This window comes from Rousettus aegyptiacus, unplaced genomic scaffold (genome assembly GCF_014176215.1).
Source record: "Rousettus aegyptiacus isolate mRouAeg1 unplaced genomic scaffold, mRouAeg1.p scaffold_m13_p_3, whole genome shotgun sequence".
NCBI lineage: Eukaryota > Metazoa > Chordata > Mammalia > Chiroptera > Pteropodidae > Rousettus > Rousettus aegyptiacus.
This window is the reverse complement of record NW_023416306.1, coordinates 162,428,943-162,451,236: the sequence shown is the minus strand read 5'-3', so window position 1 is coordinate 162,451,236 and position 22,294 is coordinate 162,428,943. Positions and strand designations below refer to the sequence as shown.

Below are 22,294 nucleotides of genomic sequence, written 5' to 3'. Positions count from 1 at the left end.
TTAGCACCAGCAAGTATCATTTTCAGAAGTGGGTGAATAGCATGAGAGAGAATATTTATTTTTAAAAAACCAATAAAGCCTACTAGAGTCAGCAGTCATTATGTGCATACTTCCAGAGATTCACGGAACATCTCTCTGTGGCATTTCATGGAAGCATTTTATGGTCTACAACTGCAATCCTTCTGTTTGATCCGTTTAACTTTCAAAAGAATCAAGGTCTCCCGGTGACCCCATTTGTTAGTAAATGTCAATAGTCTTGGAGCCAAGACGAGAAATTAAACCGTGAATTTGAATAGGATTCTTTTAGAAGGATGTTTACAAGTTCAACCAATTATCCAAGAATGATCCATGAATGCTGAGAACTGGAGTTAGTCTATTTTTCAAGAATTGTCAAGTCAAGTTATTGTAGGGCAAGATTTCTTGATTGTATTTGATTTGAAATTAATTGAACATACATTTACTAGGTAACAAAATTTATATTTTTATTCTAGAGCTCGCACTGAGCAATGATGTAGAGACTTTCATAGCTCATTCCTTTGTATGGCTTGCTTTTTGAACACCTAATTGTGACATTATTTGAGGGATCATAATCCACTTTCTAAATGTGTAAAAAATTCACTGGTGCTTAGTAAAGAGCTTAAGAAAATTACAGGCAGAAGAAAAGTAGATTATGGGCCATTATATGTTTAATAATATGCAAATGATATTAAATTAGAACATGATTGTATTGCTGTTCTTTGGAGAAGAACAGATTTAAACAATTCAAAATACCAGATGTAATTTTTTAGTGCTAAGAACTAACAAAAATAAATTAGAAAGTAAAAATACATAGAATGAGTTATATCTTGACTTTTATAGATAGTAATTTCATCATAGTAGACAAAAAAGTTACACATGGTTTATAGCTCAAAAGTTTTATGTTTCTATTTGTGTAAAAGATGGCCAGCATTTTCTTATATGTGTAAGATAACTAAATAAAGGGGAATTCACCAGTCTTACAACCATAATCTTTCAGAAATTACACAGCTAAAATAAACAGCTTTAAAAAAAAAAAAAGAAATACTGGGATGACATATAGAGTTTAAACAAGTGAAATTATCTGATGATTGCTGAGGTTTCCAGAGATAGAGAAGCAAATGACGCAAACTGAATTTCACCATTTCCTCCATTCGTTTCCAACTCATAGGGGCTATTTCTTGCTTCTTGGAAAGGAAAATGTCACCGCAAGCTACTCCTTGCTCTTGGGGAGCGGCAGTGGGCCATGAACCTCAAAATTCCAAGAAGAACGTGATCGACATCTAGTGGCCACAGACAAGTTTCTGTGTGATTTTTCTTGGCCAGCAACAAATGATGTAGTGAGATAAAGACCTTTGGAGGAATCTTAACTCCTACATTACTTCCCTCTCACCCAACTTTGACCTGATTTTGGCATTGTCAGCTTATTCCTGTAAACAAAAGGCATTCGACTAATGCAACTAATAACACAAACTTAAATGTGTTGTGCTCCATCTTTAAGTTGTATGAAATACCAAAGAATAAACAAATATAGTGGTCGAAAAAATATTTTTTTAATTAGAATCAAATCAGATGTTTATACTATGAACAAAGAATAAAACAAGACATTCCTGCTTCCTTTTAAATTAGCCTGCTATTATTTTCCCCCAAAGGTATCTGCCTAGGAGTTGTAAATAAAATACCTCAGTTAGAACTGGATTTTTCCAGAATAGCAGGGAAATGAAAAAAAAAAATGCAGAGAGATGTTTTGTCACCATAGCTCTCTTGGCAATCACTTCTGGCTGTGGGGGAAAGAAATGAGGAGGGATGGGGGGGAGAATCTTAACAATGTCCCTCTGGCTGCTGATTTAGTAAACAAGAAAATGAAAACACCCACATGGCACATTATTTCTGAAGTTAAGGAGGTAGTTGGTATCAGACAGCTTACAAAACAGTACAGGCATGTGCTAAAACAGTGCAGGAATTTTTTGTTTGTTTTTGTGAGATAGGGCAGGTCGTTCGTGTGTGTCTATGAATATGTATGTGTGTGTGGTTGTGTCTGTTGGAGGAACAGCTTCCTAATTCATGGCAGAGTCACCTGATGGACCTAAACAAAGAAGTCTATTATCACAAAGGTCTTCCTGGGTCAGGGTGTTATAGTAGCTGTTGTGTTTCCATAGCAACCTGTGGATGAGCTTAGCCAGAAAAGAACAGGAGCCCTATGCATAAATGACAGAATGATGAAAGTGATGACTGGCAAAAAAAGAAAAAGAAAAAATCCCAAGGCAAGATAAAACTATTGTAAAAAGAAATGCCTATATGCTATGAATCACGAATTCTATTTTAAAATTGGTATGTCTGTTTAAAAATAAATAAATCACGTTTACAAAGCCAAGAGAGGTGATTGGTGAGTAATTGTTTATTTGATCATGACATTAAGCAATAGAAATATCATGTCTTGGGGAGAGCTTTTGGCTTAAATCAAAGAGAAAAAGGGCTCAGGATACTCCTGTGGAGGTGACAGTATATAACTTGAACAAAATGAGGTGGCTGTTTTGGATTTCTTTCAAGTTCTTCCTCACCCATGAAGCTTCCCCAGACCAGGTGGGGAAAAACGGAGGCTTTAAAACCCTGTATTCCGTCCCTTCACTGGTCTATTCAAGATGCCTAATTGAGTTCGTTAAGTTAAAAAATAACATTCTGAAAATGCTAATAAATAAATAAATAAAAGTCAATAAAAAGTCAAACATTCAAACAAATTAAAAATGGCTATCTACCTGCATGTTTATGACGTCTCCTCAGAACTGTAAACTCCTAGGAGCAGACATACTGAGAGTGTCTCACAGAACCAGGAAGTGATGAAGGCCCTCAGGTTACCTTAGTAGATGTATTTAACCACCTGGAGGAAGGAACCACAGCAGCCGTGCTACAGCCAGCGCCTTCCAGCTCTCATTGCTACATTCTCGGCCCTAGTGTCCCTCCGATGACTTTTCTATCTCCTGGGCAGCTGCCCATTAATACTGATAGAGATGAGACTAAATGATAATAATGAATGTTTAGAAATTTCTTCACAGTTTACAAGTGTTTTCATGTTTACTTGTTAAAAGCAAGAGTTACTACTGTCCCTACAGTTTATAGAAACCGAGCTTCAAGCTGAGACCAAATTTTTTGAGGTCAAACAACTCACAGTGGATCCGTGGTGTTCCATTCTAGGTCTTCCGACAACAAAGTCCCAGGTGATAATACTTATTCCTTCCAAAAGTACTTGTAGTTTAATGGGGGCACTTTAATCAAGAGCCTACAAAGCCTTTCAAAACTAAAGGATTAACTTTCCAATGTTGGGGCTGCAGATAGTTTCGGATCATATCTACAGTGCTTTGTGCATACTCATCTGAGCTTCCTCCCAACATGGATTCTCCATGCTCTAACAGAAAGGAAAGGCTACTTGAAGGTTTTGGCAGCATGGTTCATTCTGAAACTTCTCTCACAACATCCTAAATCGATGGTTTTTCTGTTAATCAGTAGGTACGACCTTCTTGTTAAAGATGCCACATATGTGTATTTTCTACATCTCTTCACATAGCCAACTGAGGTAGTCTCAGTTGGTTCTGCTACGGATAGGTTTAGTAACTGTTAACATGATTTCTATCTCCAGAGGTATTAGTTCATGAAACAACTCTCCTTTTTCCCCCCCTTTTCCTGACTGACATTCAATGACTATCCTGAACAACTCATCATGCATGTCTTTAGCATGCCTAAACAATGAAATGGTAGAAATGTTGAAAAAACTAATAAACAAACAAAAGGAGAAAAGCAACTCTGGAGGGAAGTTTAAATTCTTGGGAGGTCTCGTGATCTTGGCTAAGATACTTCATTTACATCTTATTTTCGGATGTGGGAAAAATTGTTTCTGGAACTTTAACTTTTCAAGTATTCAACTGACAGGTCGTCAATAATTTATCAATAATTAATCACATAGCCCGAACTATTTTACTCTTCATTTTGATGTATATTTTTAGTCTTTCTGCATATGTTTCTTAAGAGTGCCCAGACACAATCGACTGATTCTCTAAAAGCTATGATCAGAAAAATGCAAAGAACAGAGAATGCACATATGACCTAAAAGCAAGGTGGTTTTCTCTTATGCACACACCATCAGGGAAAACCTTCCTGGAAAATGTAGTTAATTTGTATACTCATTTTTCAGTGTGTGTCCAAAAATTCATTATTAAAAAGATATTAATCTTTCTTGTCAGGATTTTTGTTTTCCAATGGGAAGGCATCAAATGTCATAAAAATCTTTACTATCTGATCTTTATTTTTTTTTTGGAGGGGGGCTGTAGAAGAAATAGATAGGAAAGAAGGAAGAAAAAAGGAAGAGTAAGATAAAAATTCTTTAAAAATAACTTGGTTAGGAAAAATGTTGACCTAATGCCCACTTAAAAGTAGGCAAAGAAATTTCCATAACTTGAATTCAAAAGAACATATTATATCAAGATTCTCTAAATAATCTAAGCCCTAAAAGTAGTCTCCAAATGCAGATTTAATGTGTTTTGTATAATAAGTGTCTTTTTAAAATCTATAATGTTTTCTTGTCTTGACATCAAGCTTCTGATAATTTTGACTATGTTGTACTTAACTATAAGTTCAAAAAAATAAAAATAAAATAAAATTATAATTTTAAAGAAAGGAAAGAAGGTCTTTATGGAAAAAGCTTTCAGATAGTCACTCTGAGCCCATTTATTTTACTTTATATGGAAGGACTAGGTTTCTCAACTGATATGAGCTTTACAAGGCTTTATGAGACCATTTGTTTGCAACACCCGTACTAAATATGAAATTTAGTACATAGAATAGGCTCAATAAATATTTAGTAATGAGTGATGAGAAGCAGTATTTAGTAGTTGGGGTTGCCAACATAGGTACATACTGGGAGAAGTTACAGCTGACAGCCTGAAATCTATAGAAAAAGGGAGAAAAATCATAAACACTAGACACAAAGTTCCCTGAATTAAAGACACACAGTCCCGTGAGGGATTATAGCAAAGACACAAAAACAACTGTTATCAACAATAATAATTTTGAGTCATTAAGAAAATACTAAATTCTGTTTAACACTCATTTAATAATAGTCAGGGAGCAATATTGTACACTTTAAAAATATTTCCATTGGAGAGGATAATAAAATATTTACTCATTTGGAACACTTAGTTTCTGTATGAGCTAAATTTCCTGTTCAAAATGTAATCTTGATGGTATAATGTTGTATACCTTAAACAATATAGTTCCTTGGTTCTATTCCAGGATATCTAACTCCATAGTATCTTTTGTAGACACAGAAAGTATGTGTTTTCTTTGTCTTTGAGATTTATCGAGCTTCCCAGTACAGAATTTTAATATATTCCACATATCAGACCTTCCTGTTTCAGTTACAAAACAGTACAGAATTGGATCAGCAACACAATTTAAACTTGTTAATGCAACTGTGATTCTATATATTTTATAACTCTGCTTCCCAGACTTGGAGTCAAATACATGCCCATCACGCTCTAAAATGCTGCGAATCAGCAACATCACATGAAAGGGAGTAAAGCACAAGACAAAAGTCAATGTGATACTAACAAGTAGTTTTATGATTCTTTTCTTTTCATTTCTTTCTGTGGCTTGATTATACTGCACAGCTTGGTAGACTTTCTTGTTGCAAATCATCATGATGACCAAAGGTAATGCATAACATACGCACGTCCTAAACAAGTTGAACCTAATTTGCCACTTCTCCAAAGGGTACTTGTCATAGCATAGAGTAAAATTAGACTTTTTGGCTTTACAATATTCTGTAACTGTCTCATCTTCCCACAAAATGATGCCATTGATTATGGTTTCCAAGAACCAGATGAAGAGGCTGACCATGAATGCAAATCTTCTTGTCTTTAGGAAGAAAAACTTCAAAGGGTAGACAACTGCCAAGTACCTATCAATAGCAATGCAGGCGAGGAATGCTGTGCTGCTGTAAAAGTTCATGTACATGAAGAAAGCACTCCCTTTGCACAAGGCGGGAGAGAAAGCCCAGTGGTCGTTATTCCAGGTATAATTGATCCACAAAGGGAGAGTGAGTGTATACAGCAGATCTGACAGTGATAAACTGAACAGGTAAATTCCTAATTCATTTTCCTTCTTTGCTTGCAGGAAAGACACACAGAGAGATCCAATATTGGCTGGAACACCGACTATTATCACAAAGATGTAAATAACTGGAAACAAATAGTGTTCCAGGTCATGCTGTTCATCAATACATGTGCTATTCATTTTTTTTTTCCTTTCTAAAGTGGCAATTACATTAGTTCTTAGAAGGTAAATAGCAAGGTAAGTCTTGCCTCGTATTTTCTTTTCAACATCTAATTCGCCTTTTCTTCAATTTTTCTTTCCTTCCCAAAGTTCTGATTAAGTCATCAATGCTTTTAAAGAATGGATGATCACTTTTGACACGTGTCAATGGTGCAAAGTCAGAATCTGGACTCCTGGTAGTTAGCTGAAGTGGCCAGTTGATTTTAACGAATAGACGTGTGATATAATATGCTTATTATCACAAAAGGCTGATGAAGAACTCTTGAGGATCACTGGGTTATCGCTCAGTTTTCAAACAGTCTTGTCCCCAATTTGTCTTCCTTCATGAAACTCAGGAGATTGGTACAAACATGAATACATAAAGCTTTGTTTTTATAAGGATAGACATCTCTTTTTAAAATGCCTTTGCTTCTGTAATAAAAGATGAACCAGAATAGTTTAAATGTTTAAAAGATACATCATGATTTTGAAACAATCTTTTATTTCATTTACTGAAGATACCAAAAATTCATTAAATTATAACGAAGGTGGGTATAAAGCAAAATGATCCGACTTCAGTAAATGATATCAAGCTGAGATATCTTACTTACTTCAGATAAGAATTATCCAAAGGATGCTAGATTGGAGGGAATTATATTTCTCATGGACATGATAAAGAAACATAAAACTAAAGTTGAAAGGTCATTTTAAGAGCTAATAAAAAAGATGGCAAATTCTTGATTTGTTTATAATCAGTAAATGCTGTTGAGTGTATGATAAACCATATGGTTATACGATTTAAAAATTTTAATTTCACATGAAATCTAGGTATAAGGCACTTTCAAAATCTGCTTATTAGCTGAGAAAATAGTCACAAGAAATTTGATAAAGTTTTTGAAATATTGCTGCTTGCTGAATCTTCATAAAGAAGTAGACAACACTACCTTTTCTGTTTTCTTTTGCTTCCTTTGTGGGCTGACTCATTTTAACTTTCTCATACTCTTGTGAAAAAGGGGGCAGAATGTTCTCAGTTCTGGGTAAAATCTTGTGATCATCAGTTTCTACCTTTATACTTGATTATTTATTAGGGTTGTTTCTTTTTAGAGGTTCATATAGGAATCAAAAATCCATCCTTCTCTCTCCAACATCCAGATGAGTAGAGGCAACCCACACTGTAGTAAAGAAATATTTCTGTTTATATATATTTTTGCTTTAGATGATTTATCTGATGGAGATGTTCATTGAAAACTTTGTAGACTCACTATGGGGGGGGCGGGGAGGAAATTTTACCTACTTCCTGTGTGCTGTAGAGCCTGGATGATGTCAAAACCACCCCCTTATAAGCGTCGATGAACCCTATGCACAAAAGAGACTTGCCACCACAAGGCACAAAGATTCTGATAGTGGAGTAACCTATATCCAGAGAACATATTATAAACATATCACTCTTGAAATAAAATAGAGAACTGAAATCCTCTAGTTTTACCACACCTAAAAATAGGAACAGAATGTGAGAAACAGCCCTTTAAATCAAATAGTGAATCTTCCAGAGAGAAAAAAAAAGGAAGTGGGAGCTGAGATCAGGGAGGTAAGTGAGCAGTGAAGCTCTGGATATCCCGGAGGTGTATGAGGATCTGGAGGAAGTAGGGCCTCCGAACGCAGGAAAACTAGGGATGGAACGTGAGCCCACACAAGTGGGAAGTGGTCCTGGGCCATCCCACATGTGTTAGAATCCAGCAGCTTCTGCCCTCAAGTAAAGAGTGAACCAGATCAAATCACAAACTTTACAGATACTTGCAGACAGTTGGGCAAGTTGGCACATTTCCTGCCTCAGCTTTGTTTCTGCAATGAGCTATGATAAAAAATCCTTGAGTATTCATCGCCTCTGGCTGGTAATCCTTGAGCACGGGGTCTGAGTCTACACTATTATTTTGGTCCCATAAACATCAGGCCAACAATGAATGAATACTGGATCTTTATTAGTCATCAGGGAAATACAAGCTAAAATCACAATGAAATACAACTTACACACTAACCAGAATTAAAAAATGAAAAAGACAGAAAGTGCCACATGTCAGTGAAGATGGAAGCACCTGGAACTATTATGTACCGTTGGTTGGTAAACCGCCTGGCACTTGTGCATACTGTGTGGTTCTGAAGCCTTGTGGGTTATATGTGGGGACTGTCGTAAAGGCTCTCAACAGCCTGTGGGGACTTCAGATCCTGTGTGTTCCTTCACCTCTCTAAGTTTCAGTTTTCACAGGTATAAGAAGGCACCCACTTCATAGAGTTGTTCTGAGAATTAAATGACATGACGCACGAAGCAAAGTACCTAGCATGTGGTAAGCTTTCACTATAAATTAGCTAATAGTATTGTTTTAATGGCATTAGCAGTAGTCTATAGATGTCCTTTATGCTGAACCCTACGTTTCCTAAAAGGAGGTCATCTTTGGCTGTCTACTCAGAGTGCAGCAGAGAAGCCAGAAGCACTCAGAATGTAATTTGTACAGTGATACTTCACATGATACCAGCTCTGAAGATAATGTTGTTAAATTAATTTTTGTGAAACTGAGATTTAAATCAAATATATAATTCTTATTATTCTTTTTCCCATATATTTTGACTACTTTAATCAAACCTTGAGAAAAATTGTCTTTAGAACCAGTTCTGAGAATTCGGATGTTTTTGATTTTTATCTTCATTTTTACTTAATGCCAAAAGAAAATAATCTACAGGATATTAAAACATATTTATTCTTAACCAGCTCTTAAAATAGTACAAATCATTGACAACAATAATCAAAAGATTGAAAGATAAAAAGATAGGAAACATTTGCTTTCACTTATCATTTTAATAGCTACTCATTAAGACTCTACTATGTCAGACACTGTGATAGTTACTTATTAAGAATTATTAACTGATACTTATTAATAATGGGAATATTATTTCTAAATTTCACACTATTTCTGATGGTATAAAAATACCATTAGACCATTGTGCCGATGAGGAAACGGTGCCAGATAGCTCTCTGGCCAGGAGCTTTCTTGGCTGTAGAGCTATCTTCCTAACCACTTAATTCGGTTTGCCAATGGACTGCTTCCTGAAGAGGAAAGAGATTATAAACATCTCTCTTTTGTATATGAATAGTTTACCTATTTCTAAATGCAAATTTTGACATCATTTTACCACTGCTTAAAGTAGAGGAAACTTGGTTCTCTCTCTCTTGTAGTGCTGTCTGCATTACCATATCTATACAACCTAAACTAGATAAAATGTTGCAAACATTACTGACAAATATTACTGTTATTTACTTAAAAATCTTATTCAATTTTTTTATACTTACCCATGTTCCTCGGGAAAATGATTTTGTCAACTGAGGAGCCAGATAAGTCCACTTGCATCAAGAAGAGAAACCAATACTGCTGAGGGGACAGGAAATTGCACTCATATTTCGTCACAAACCAATGAGGAAGCAGCATCTTAACAAGAAGGATGTACATTATCCAAGCTTGAAAAATATTTCCTAAGTACTTTAAAATATGTTTTCATTTATTATTTACTATAGTATAATTTTTAGAACTCACTCTTCTCTTTGCAGCTTAATTACAATTGTATACTAATATTATCTGTGCTTTAATAAAATATGTACTAGAATTTATTTATTCATTGATTCACTCACTCATTCATTTATTCTGTCAACACATATATCTGTCATACTCTTAGGGCAATGTGATGGGAGATATTTAGGACCTGGCTAGAGGCCATAAGGAGTTTATCATCTAGTGAAGGAGAAAGACACATTCAATATAATCACGATACAATGGCAAAAATAAGTAAGCCCTCCAAGAGAGGTACAATAAAGAAGGATAAGTCATTGAATGTGTGAGATAGGAGAGAATGTTATAGATGAATTCAGGGTGATCAACTTACCTGGGAGAAAAATAGCAGAGAAAGATGGGGGCTTGATGGTAGTGACAGTGGGGCTAAGGTAGCCCATTGTGTGAACTCTTTTTTGTAAAGGGACCAGTAGAATTATTTTATTGTAGAACCATTTTCTCCTTTGATTCTCCTCTTCAAACAGAAAGCAGAGATTTCTCAAATTATGCTAATACTAGTTTAAACCTTGCCACCATAAACTTTTATTACAAATGATGAGAATTACTTTATAAGGACAAAATTAATTTGAGATGAAAAAATTTAACTTAAAAAGCTGTAATCAAAACTATTTGAATATATTTTGGTAAAAAGAACTTTTTGTTAGCAGGTTTTTTTTTTTCCCTCCCCAGACGTAGAAAAGATGTTTGGTGATATAGCGACGACTTTTAATCTTGAGGTTATTCAGGATATACCTGAAATGTAAAAGTTTTCTGTATTTCCTTTGTAGGTCTTTCATTTTTAGAACAATGAAAGCTAATAACTTACAGTTATAAAGTACATGAGAGTTTCCAAAGTAATTTAGCATACAATAATGTGAAAATTCAGCATACTTAATGAAAATTTTAAGTATAATTTGGAAAATAATAAAACCCTTATGCCTTTATAAAAATGAAAGTAATGATTTCAGTTTACTTGTGACTCAAATTCAGAATTCCCATTTTTGCTTGGTTTTACACATCCGCTTATCTGTGGTATCTACGCATGAGTATTTCATGACTCTAAATACCTCCTATTTTACCTAAATAGACTACACTTCTGCTTTTAGGAAATAGGAATTTTTCATATAAATATTTATGCATTTTGTTTTTCAAAGAAAAGGATGTAGTTAAAATACAAGAAACAAACTTTCACTTTTGATTACATAGGAGAAAAACTGTGGCTGACCTATGCTAAAACATCGCCAATTCTATACAGTAAGACGTTTACTAACTTTTAATAAATTTACTTTTTATTTATTCCAGAATATTTGGCAATATTGTATTTTCAACCTCAAGGCTATTTAATGAAGAGTTGGAAATTTGAGAGCTGTTGAGTCTCTGGGATAATTTTAAACTCCAAGGTGAGCAAAAGCCAATTAGCAGTTATTCAAAATACTTCCTTTAGGGGGTTTAGATTCCTGATGTGCCAGTTATCTGGTCTTTTGAGTGCATAAAATGGACACCCAGCATTTGCCAGAGGCCGGGGACTTGGGCCAGCCATGTGGGAAAGGGGAAGAGAACACGGTTCTGCCCAGTTGTAACTTCTCCGATGGAGCTGACAGTGCAAGAGTCTAATCTGCTGATGAAGGGTCTTTTGCGAGACCACATTGTCTGGTTGGTGCAATTTCACTAGTTAGAGTAGCAACTAACCATGGGAGGGTATGTTCTGAAATACTGGTATAGTTCCCCAGCCGTTTCCTTTTACTCCATCCTTACCTCTATATACTCAGTCAGTCATTTTGTATTTATTGCCTCTTTGAAGGAATGCTTGGTAGTAAAGTAGGAAGTTGTAGGAAGAAGATATTCCTAGGTTTTGAGTTTCAGAAGATTCGGACAACTCAGGAGAAATAGGACAGTATGCTTGTGAGAATACCTGTTGAGATAAAGCAAAAACTTCCTGACCCCAAGAACAGAAAAAAGTTTTTTCTGCCTGGTGGAGATGGGGCTTCAGATTGTGAGAGAGGCAGCCATGAGCTCACGTGTGATGGTCTGAGGCGAGGACCCTGCATTCTGACTGCTTGCACCCCCTCCCCAGCAAGCCCTGAGGTGGAAGTGAGGTGAGTCACCCCAGATGAGCTGCATGGTTTGGGGAGGAGAGTGGACCCATGTCTCACATCCAGGGTGAAGTCCAGATAGGTGGTGAGACTCAAGAGTATGTGTGAGAGGCCTGAGATGGCCTCACCAAGTTCACTGTGCCCAGCACAGCACAGGTGGAACAGAATGAGTTCTAGAAGGCCGTGACGGGCACATGGATGTGATGAAAAGCCTCAGCCCATCTCATGGGGCTTCCAGTGGCCCAATGTGTCATAGAAGCAGCCTTGAAGCCATCGATGAGGGACAAGTCGGGTGAGTCCTGCATGGACTAACTAATGAAGACCGAGGCAAGGCACCTCGGAGGCCAGCACTGATCGAGGGCAGCCTTGGGAAACAAGGGCTGAGCTACTGCCCTCTAGCCTTGGCAACATGTGAACTCCCTGGATCTTAGGTGGCATTATGGGCTGAATTTTGTACCCCATACCCTCTGCCAAAATCCATATGTTGAAGTATTAACCTTCAGTATATCATAATATATTTGGAGACAGGGCATTTAAAGTGGTGGTTAAAATAAAGCTATTAGCATGGGCCCTAATCCCATCCGACTGAAGACTAGGAAATTTGGACAAAGAGACACAGGGATTCACATAGCACATAAGGACACAGCAAGGAGGCAGCCACCCGCCACCCAAGGAGAGAGGTTGAATCTGCTGACACCTTGATCTTGAGCTTCCCAGCCTCCAGACTGTGAGAAAGTTGATTTCTGTTGTTTAAACCACCTAGTTTGTGGTATTTTATTCTGACAGTCCTAGCACACTCATAATACAAGTGAAACGCAGAGGAAGGAGAGGTTGGGTCCTGAATTAACTTTGATTAAGTTTCTACTACCTTGGCAGAATGGGGGATTGGAACAGAATTTTAGTTGGTTATGGCCTGAGATTAGAACCCAGTGTTAAGATCACACATCTGATCCCAGGTATACAATTCAACAAACATTTGTTAAGCTTTTGTATAAGACTACCTACTGAACAAAAACATTTTCCTTATTCCTTGTCAAGGGCCTAAAATGTAACTATTAGAAAACCTTTTTTGGGAGGTGTTGAAAATTTTGCCTTCAGGCTTTTATAAAGATGCAAATATTCCTGGGAGGGGTAAAATACTAAGTTGTTAAATAAAATCTTAGTTGGCTGCTACATTATGGCAAAACTTCCAGGATCCACTTACATGAGTTCTCCAGGTGTGGTTCTTGGAGTCACAGCACTGTCACCTGGGAACGTGTGAGATCAATTCAGCCTCACCCCAGACCCAGGGAGTCAGGAGCTCTGGGGTTGGAGCCCAGCCGATATGTGTTACAACAAGCCCTCCAAGTGATTCTGATGCGCCAGAGTTTGAGAACGACTTGTGTACAGGATGGGAGCCTGGGTGAGAGACTGTGAGGGGTGGGGAGAAGGGAACCTTCGGAAAGGAGGAGCGTGGAAACACTTGGTTCAAATTCTTATGTGTTTGGGAACTTTAACCCTATCCTGCCTTCACCGATAATTAAATTCCCACATGCATCATCAAACCATTAGTTCATTTGGCTCCGCCCTTTTTTTTTTTTTAATGAGCTAATACAGTCTCTCATTTCAGACTTGTAAATGTTTTTGACTTCAAGGTTAAATCAGGCATGCTTAAGTACAGTAAAGGTTAAAATGGAGATGTTATCAAACTAAAGACTAGTCTTTAATATCCTACTTTTCTGCAGATATATATTTCTTGATGTCTGTAAATTATATGAGTAACTTGATACCTTTCTTATGCTCACTTATTGAAATAACTTAACCAGATGTTAAGAAACTATTAACACCAAATAGTTTCCTCTGACGTATTGTGGGTGTGCAGATTGCTAACTAGCTTAATTTTCGAAGTCAGGATGATAAGTTCTGTCATTTCTGCTTCTGGTGGGGATAGCCAGCTGACGGTTTAAGATTTAAGATCCCAAAAGTGTTTCACGAATTCAGGTTTTACAAAGGCATGCATTAATATTTAAGAAGGTTCAATCCAAGGTTAGGGTCGAGAAGAAGTACAGAAGCTTGGCAAAAAAACCGAAGTCAGCTGGGGCAGAGGGACTAGGGACAGACAGGAGAGAAGATCTGAAGCCAGCTTGATGGGTGCGGGTTCTGTGGCATCAGGACTGTGGAGGGTTCTGTTATCCAAAGCTGTAAATAACACCCAGATCCATGGAATGGGCGGAGCAGAGATTATCGTGAAAATCCAAGTGATAGGAATACCTGCAATTTTGTAAAAAAATAATGGTAGTCTTTATTCTCTTTAGTGCTTTTTTTAGAGGATGCTTAATATCTTTGCAAATGTGCAGTTAATTGAGGAAATTTCCTTATAGCATTTTATAATACCCATTTCTATCAATAAGTTAACCAAATACCAGTTACTGCTATATTTAATACTACATCATATGAGTGGTTTGCTAAAATTCATCGTGGGTATGTGCGATTTTAAAAAACGTTCACAAATTCTTTTGAAAGATGAAGCCTTCATTTTCCTCACGTTGAATGTGGGCTAGACTTAATGCCTCACTCCTAGTGAACAGAATAAAGCAGAAGTGATGATGTGCTATGCTGAAGACAGGTCAGAAAAATCCCAGTGACTTCCTCTTCTCTCTCTTTGATCACTTGGTCCCAGGGAAGCCAGCTGCCTGCCATCTCGTGAGAAAAGGCTTACATGCGATGTGAGAAAGGATTTACATGTATGATTAACTGCCAATGCCGTTTACCTCAAATCTTGAGCAAATTTGAATACTGTGCTCAACAGTCCAAGGATTTCTCTGTTTATATTTCTTGCTTTTTACTAGAAACTTTCTTGTTTGATGGTTTCCTGAACATAGAATAGAAATCTGAAACTAGGTATTTTCTCTGGTAATTGTCTTGGTATACCAACTAAGAGAAACTAAGTGGTATGTCTTGGAGGTGAGGCTACTTTTTCTGTTAAATAGTTTCCTCTTCTGATTTCACACATAACACGTAAGAAAGGCGCCATGATGTGCTACAGGATGACTAAAGCTCAGTATGGTTTCCATTTCCTAATTTCATGTGTATGGTATTTTCTTCTATCACCACCTGAAATTTCCCTTTTAGTTACATTATTACGCATACTTATATCCATTTCAGACATTAAATTCCAGAGTTGGAAGGAAGCTTAGCATTACTTATCATCCTAGGCTTGCATCTACTGGTGCTCTAGCTCATATTGTCTTAGAACAAATGGATCAGAGTGGGTTCTGGGAAGGTAAAACTATGGGACTATATAACTTATCATGCAAACCAAAACGCTTCAGGGTGAAAGGGGCATTATTTATAATTATGTTGGACATAGTGGGACTGTCTTTGGGAAAGCAGTAATTAAAGAGTAAGTATAACTGCTATCTCTGCAGCCTCTCAGAGTCTCTTCGGTTTGCTCTAATATGAAGGAAATCAGAAATCTCAGACCAATGCTAGATGTGGCAGAAATTCCAGGACAATTCACAACTTTCTTACCAGTTTTGGGTTATCTGCTCGGAACGAAACATTTCGGCTGGCAGCAGAAAGTAATTTATGAAGCTAAAAGCTAAATATAGTTACCAGAAAGAACCTATTTTACCCAGTGCCTATTACCTTTCTTGTATTTCATTTAATCATGTTTCCATGCCGTTGCTCTTCCTGTTTCATCTTACATGCGAGGTAACTCAAGCCCAGAAAGTCAAGTGCCTCGACCAAGGTGACAGCTGAACTAGGGCTTGGTTATGGGCTGCAAGCCCGGCCTCTTTCTTGTCCTGCCGCCGAAGGGCACGTGGTAGAAGTGCCCTAAGAGGCTGGGGGAGGTGCATGGTAGGCCGCTCACTACCCAGTTCCCTTGGCGGGCCTTGGACATACATCTCCCTGTCACTAAGGTGCTCCAGTAGGTGAGGATGGAGATGCAGCGAAGTGAGCACACGTGAAAGCCTGAGCCCCAGCCTGACGAGGGAGCGACCTGAACAGACTCGCTCTGCCTTCACTACGGCAGGTGCATCGACTACCTGTGGCCCGCACTCAAGATGGCGGCGGCGACTTCAGTCACCTCCTGCCCTTCTCCATCATGGCGGCGACCCGACCCGCCTCCCTGGGCGCCAGAGTCACGTGACTCACACAATGGCTGTGAGCCTACTCCAGGCTTCCCGGCAACGCCGAGTAAAAGCCATGACGGCCGCCGCGGGCTCGGCAGGCCGAGCCGCAGTGCCTCTGCTGCTGTGCGCACTGCTGGCGCCCGGCGGCGCGTATGTGCTCGACGACTCCGACGGGCTGGGCCGGGAGTTCGACGGCATCGGGGCGGTCAGCGGTGGCGGAGTGAGTGGCGGACTGTGGGGCGCGCGAGGGCGCCGAGGGTCCCGCCCCACAAGCCCCCGCGGCGCGGCCCCGCTCCCGGCGGGCGCTCGTCGGAGGGCGCTCGCTTCGGGTCCGCTCCAGGCCTGGGACCGGCGCTTGTTAGTTTAGGATGAACCAGTAAGGCTGGTGGATTTATTAGATGAGGATTCCGCGGTCTACCGACTAAGTGACAGGTCAAGATAGTGGCGAAGCTGGGGCCCAAACCCTCACCCTTGGCGACGGGGCCTGGGCTCTGTCCGCTGCAGAGGGCGCTCCGGAGGGTCCCTCCAGGAGGGCCAGGGAACTGGGGAGCCTTTGTTTGGCGAAGAGGGTGTCCCAGTGGGATGCTTTGGCTGTGCTTCCCTTTTTTAGGGAGGTGTTTAAGGGAGTCAGAAGCCCTGGGCCGGGAGTGCAGGTGCGGTTGGTCTCATTCAGCGAATGCCGAATAGGTTTTTGTTTGGAGGCATGACAGATGCTTCAAGACCTCTTTGGGAAGATAAGAGACCTGAAACTACCTGGAACTTTCTTTTTCTTTCTTTCTTTTTTTAAATAGCAGGCTGCGTTAATATCAACTGATAGTCTAGGGTTATTTACTGTTTGCCTGCGGATGGGCAGGGCCCAAGGGAGTGGGTTGCCCACTGGGTCAGTGCCTCCGTGCCTCACTGGTGGCACTTTGCGTGTGAGGAGGGGGAAAACATTGGGTCAACAGCCAAGACAATGGCTAGCCACTGTTAGAATGCACAAGAATCACCTGGTGTGCTTGTTAAAATACAATTTTGGCCTCTCACTTCCTTCTGACTCATTCTGGAGAGGTACCTGAGAATTTGCATTTTAACAAACACATCAGTTGATTCTCATGCTGAGTATTGAGAGACGTTTTTCCTCATTCAAGGATCTCTGGAGCGAGGGATGAATTTTTTTAAAAATAAAGTTTTAATGTTAGAATAGTTTTAAATATGCAGAAGAGTTTTGCCTAGACAAAGTTCTCATATACGCAGAAGTAGTTTCTCCTGTTATTAGGATCCCATATTAGTATGGTACATTTGTCACATCCAGTATTAATAATATTAATGAAGGTCCAAATTTCCCTTCTGCTGTTTTTCTGTTCCAGGATACCATCCAGGATACCAATTATATTTAGTTGGCCTGTCTCTTTTGTCCTCTTTTGGCTGTGACCATTGGGATGAGTTGTCATCTGGGTGTTCCTTAAGGTTTTTGTGAAGAGAGAGATGAAGGCCACTCCAGTTTTGTGCAGAATTGTGTGGGCACAGTTGATAATTTCCTTAGGTCCCTGGCCATGCTGTTAGGTAGCCTTCAGACGTGGGAGCTTGCTTCAGTAGAATGATTGTTCTTGGCTCCAAACCAAATTTATTTGCTCCTATTCCACATTCTTCATAACCTTTGCCTTGTTTTGTTTCATTCCCTTCTCTTTGAAAACTTTGAGTCCATAGGATTTATGGTGGATGACCTTTGGGTGAGAGGGATTTTCTTTTTTGTACCACAGACCACAGCTAAAGCTAATTTTATTTCAAAATGTTAAGGCTGAACTCTTGAATGGCTTGTTTGTTGAGTTGAGTCAGATGGAACTTGTATCCTCAAATGCAATTCAAAAGTAGCTCTGAATGCTTGCTTGGTGGGTGGATATTATGTGCTGGTCTCAGCCTATCGATAACCAGTGTTGTGGCTGCATTGGTTCTTATGATTGTAATGCCCTCAACAATAACCATCAGGAAACTTGGAAAAAAGGTTTATTTCAAGTCCTGGAAAGATCATAGTAGATTGCTTCATATCTCATTGAACACCTGGGAACACACAGCAAGTTTGTAGGTAGAGGAAGCGGGTGTGTGGGCCTAGGGGTCTAATTTTATTTGGGTCCAGGGTGAGATCCTAGTGTTGTGCAGACTCAATCTGTTGGTGAATTTAAAATTTAAAAGCGGGAACTTAAAATGCAGGAAGAGAAAAAAATAAGTGGCTCAAATGGTTAGTTATTGGAATTAACCCATTAACCTAAGCTATCACCGCCCCTACAACCCACAAACCTGGCTCTATATCAGTTGTGTGGCTGTCAGCGTGTTTATTTGAGATAGCCATCCCATCTATGAAGTGGATGCCTCGGCAGTCAAAGCTTAAATCAAACACTTGCTTTACCAAGAAACAAAACAAAACAAAAACAGCTCCAACTCTCAGGGCTTACTATATGATTCACCCCTGAAACTGAGTCTTCAGAGTCAGTGATGAGGACATTAACTGCCTGGGTGGCTGATATGCTAAAAGTTAGGGGTAGGGCATCTTGTAACCTAGAAAGTACACACCTAAAGAGCATCATAGTAGCACTCCTATAATGTACAATTTATACACTGAGTTCCAGTCCATAGCCATTGTCCCAAGCTTGAAAGTTCCTACCATGAAACTAGGTAAGTGATCTAGGGTCCCTAGGAATCTATTCAATGATTTTGGTAGTATCAAAAAATATTTTAACATCTGGGTCCTTCTGGTGTAAGTAGGTTTGAACCTTTCCTGATTTTGGAGATTGTACCATATCTTATCAAACCAGTCTCTTAGTCCTGGGAATAGATCCGTTCAGTTTAAGGGTTGTATCTCATTTCAGGAGGTGGGCTTCCAAAGTTAGGAGTACATGGTTCAAGGATTAGCATCAGGTTATGTAACGAGGCGTTTAAATGGGAAAAACAACAAAATACAATGGTTAATGGTTGGCGTAAACTGTAAACCCAGTCTGAGTCCTGAGTGGCCAGTTGAGAAGATTTCTAGACATCAGGCTCGAAGCATCTTCAAATGGAGTGAGGGCAGTCAGTGGCAGTCGGACAGATTTCCTAGTTTGTAGTTTGAATGTCTCTGATGATTGCGTTTAATGGCCTGCCCAATAACAGGCACAGAGATCATCCATATGTAGAGCTGTTGTGATTTCTCTGAAGTTTATTTTAAGTTGTCCCATTTTCGCTTGCATGACTTCAGGAAAAGTTCAGTTTTCATCCTCAGTCATTCCAAGTCAGATGGGTGGGAGAAAAATTGGAAACTAATTTGAAGAGTTGTAGGCAGATGTTGGAGGAAGTGGGAAGAATTCAGTAACCAGTCTAGTTTACGAGTAGAAAACCTCAGACTAGAATCTGATCTTCACACGAGTGTCCTACAGTTTCCCTTTGAAACATAATTTTTCTGTCTATAGCGACCCCTCACTTCTATCAGAGATAATCAAAGTAGAACGAATTTGTTAGTGAAATAAGCCTATTTTTGTTAAACTTGGCCTGATTATTTACGTAAGTGCAGCAACAATAGTGATTTACCAAAAAGGCTCTTTTGAATATGCTTTGCTAGACCTTTACACAAAGAGTCTTAGATTTGACTCAAAATCTTTCAAGGCTAGGAAGCCAAGTCAAGGACTTGTCATCAGACTTTTCCTGCAATAGCTATAGATTTGGGTGAATTCCTCCCTCTTTGAGGTCTGCAAAATATCATGAGGTTCTTGGCCTGTAGAAAGTGACCTTCTTTACTCACCTGGTAAGGCTTCTGGGAATGTAGTAAGCAAGGTACCAGGCTATTTTTTCAAAGGGGCCTTTTTGACTCCTTAAGATCAGCCTTAGTTTCTTAAATTTGTCTGGTTATATCTGACTCTTTGTACATCTCTCTCAAATATGACATTCCACAGCCTTGGTGATAAAACCAATGTTTCTAATCGTGTTCTGTTATAAGGAGGACAGAGTTTTATGATGTACACAAATAACTATATTGCCAAGAAAATAAGATTCTGTTTCCGACTTCTGGAGTGATCTGATGAGGGGAAATTGTTTTCATCATTGTTCATAAGGGTATATTTTACTAAATTGCTCTAAGTTGCACATAAAGAAAAAAGGTTCCCTTAAATCTAGAGAACACCAAAATTAAAGAATCAATAATGTTTCAAATAAAAATTATTATCATTCTCATTAGTTCATTTGGTCCTATGTAATTCCTGCTGATTTTTTGTTAGCAGTTCTGCGAATCCGTTTTACCTTAAAGTTGTGTAAATTCGTACCCAGTTCAGTGGTGGCATCTGGATGTTAGCCAGAACTCTATCTGTTAGAGCCCTTTCCAGCAGTCTCTGTGAAGAAGCACTTCTGCAGAAACACATTTATTTGCAGAAGTATCAAAGTAAAACAATAAATATCTATAAATGCCAAAAAGACTTAAAAATGACCATGTTAAAGATCTGATGAGAGTTCATTATAATGAAGTTGACAAGGAAACTTGATTATTCCTGTGCCATAAACCATTTTAGGATAACTAGACTCACAAGTGATAAATTTATACCAGACATAGATGTCTAGGAATTTCATATCTGGAACATGTATTAATTAGATATTTTGTACAAATGCAATTTAAAGAAGATTTTGCATTACTTATTTGATAAATCTTCCTATGTAGTTTTACATATCACATAATCCTAATTAATTTAATGGCTTTATTTATAAGGAGAGAACAATCCTTTAAGATGTTCCAGGGCTCCTCTGGGAAATCCTGGTTAATTTGGGGTCAAAAAGACTTCATTTAGAATTTTATTTTTGGAAGTTTTGCAAAAATATCAAATGATTTTAAAACATTTGATTAAATCAAATCATAGGTTACTGTGAAACAATACTTATCCATGAGACCAAACTGACACTTTGCAGCCAAATATTGAAAGTTACAGTTGTAAAAAAGAAAAAAAAACTAGCTCTTTTAATAGATTCAGTTTTCTTAAGTAATCAAAGATTTGGTAAAGACAGCATGAAGCACATTAAATTATTTTGATAAAACACTTTGTTTCCTATGTAGATTACTTGAAAGGTAAAGGAAAAACCTTTTACAGACTTATCCAGAGTAGACCAGTAGTCCAAGAAAACTGTCCTTTTAGCATCTGAAAGAAAATTAAGTTTAATTTTATTAAAGTACACTATTTATTAAAGCTTCTTAAAAAATCCTTATAAATTAATTTTTTTAGCGAGCTTGACTACACAAGGTGAAATTCTCATCCTCCCTCTCTTTCCCCAACTTTTAATTTCTATTTAGTTTTTCTACTCTAGGACAATATAACTTTTGTTTTCCTCAACAAAAATGCATCTCCATACTTTTTCTTATCTAAAATACATCATACTTTCCTTGCATAGAGATGTGTTCCTTATTATTTCTAGTAGTTTTAATTATATTTGGCAATTGGAATTCTTAACTTTAAAACCTTAATTTCTAGTGAAAATGAGGAAGTAAGCAATTGCAAAGTGTCTGTTATACCAGCATCTGTAGATTGGCAAATTTATGAATCTATTTCGTAATTCCTAGAAGCATATGACTTTTTTTATAGTACAGGTTATCAGTGTAACACAGAAGATATTTCCTATCAGACCTAAATATCTTCAGTTCTTCTGTAATAAGAAACTAAAAGTAGATAAACTTATTTTCTATAATTAATGTTTTAGTATTTTATATTATTTAACAGTGATGTAAATTCAATCAATTTTTATAGTTTAACTGAGCAAAACTCTAAGATTTCAAGTTACCTACAAGATTTGGCTTACTAATTTTTAAGCAGACATACCATAAAACGTAATATTGTTGAAAAGTGGGTGCCTTGGCAATCAAAGCTTAAGCCAGGCACTTGCATGACAAAAGGACAAAGCCAGGTGTCAGGGACAACAGAAGTAGATGACCTGGTCTGTAGGCCGATCATAGCTCCAACCCTCTGCTGTGGAAAAAGTGTTTTTCCCTAACCCAATTGATTCTTCTTGATTTTTACATTTTATTTACTAATGTTGTGACCTCACTCATAGCAACTGTCGGGTATTTCAGGGTAACCTGTGGACCAATGGGCTAATGTATTTACTCTTTACTATTATTCTCCTTTTTATTGTTGTGGTTTAAACCTGGAATAGCTAATATTTCGTACAACGAGGACCCCTCTGTCCT

The 22,294-nt window shown here is 38.2% G+C and overlaps 2 protein-coding genes across 3 annotated transcripts in view; one reads left to right on the top strand and one right to left on the bottom strand.

Annotated features, from left to right (window-relative positions):
* Positions 1 to 814: 814 nt before the first annotated feature.
* On the bottom strand, positions 815 to 9,736 carry GPR65 (G protein-coupled receptor 65). The gene is made up of 2 exons (XM_016123822.2): positions 9,662 to 9,736; positions 815 to 6,750 (listed from the first exon to the last, which is right to left on the bottom strand). The coding sequence occupies exon 2, from the start codon at positions 6,298 to 6,300 to the stop codon at positions 5,290 to 5,292; it is 1,011 nt and encodes a 336-aa protein (XP_015979308.2). The 5' UTR covers positions 6,301 to 6,750; positions 9,662 to 9,736; the 3' UTR covers positions 815 to 5,289.
* A 2,025-nt stretch (positions 9,737 to 11,761) lies between these two features.
* GALC (galactosylceramidase) overlaps positions 11,762 to 22,294 on the top strand; it is a 50,161-nt gene continuing 39,628 nt past the window's right edge. Inside the window, exon 1 of one of the 2 annotated variants that reach the window (XM_016123819.2) lies at positions 11,762 to 12,010. Coding sequence is in view for 1 of the 2 variants with exons in the window: in XM_016123818.2 (XP_015979304.2) it covers positions 16,148 to 16,342 (195 nt within the window). In the remaining variant the exon portion in view is untranslated. Of the gene's footprint in view, positions 12,011 to 16,135; positions 16,343 to 22,294 lie in introns of those variants that run through there. The other variant, XM_016123818.2, reaches the window with a different exon arrangement.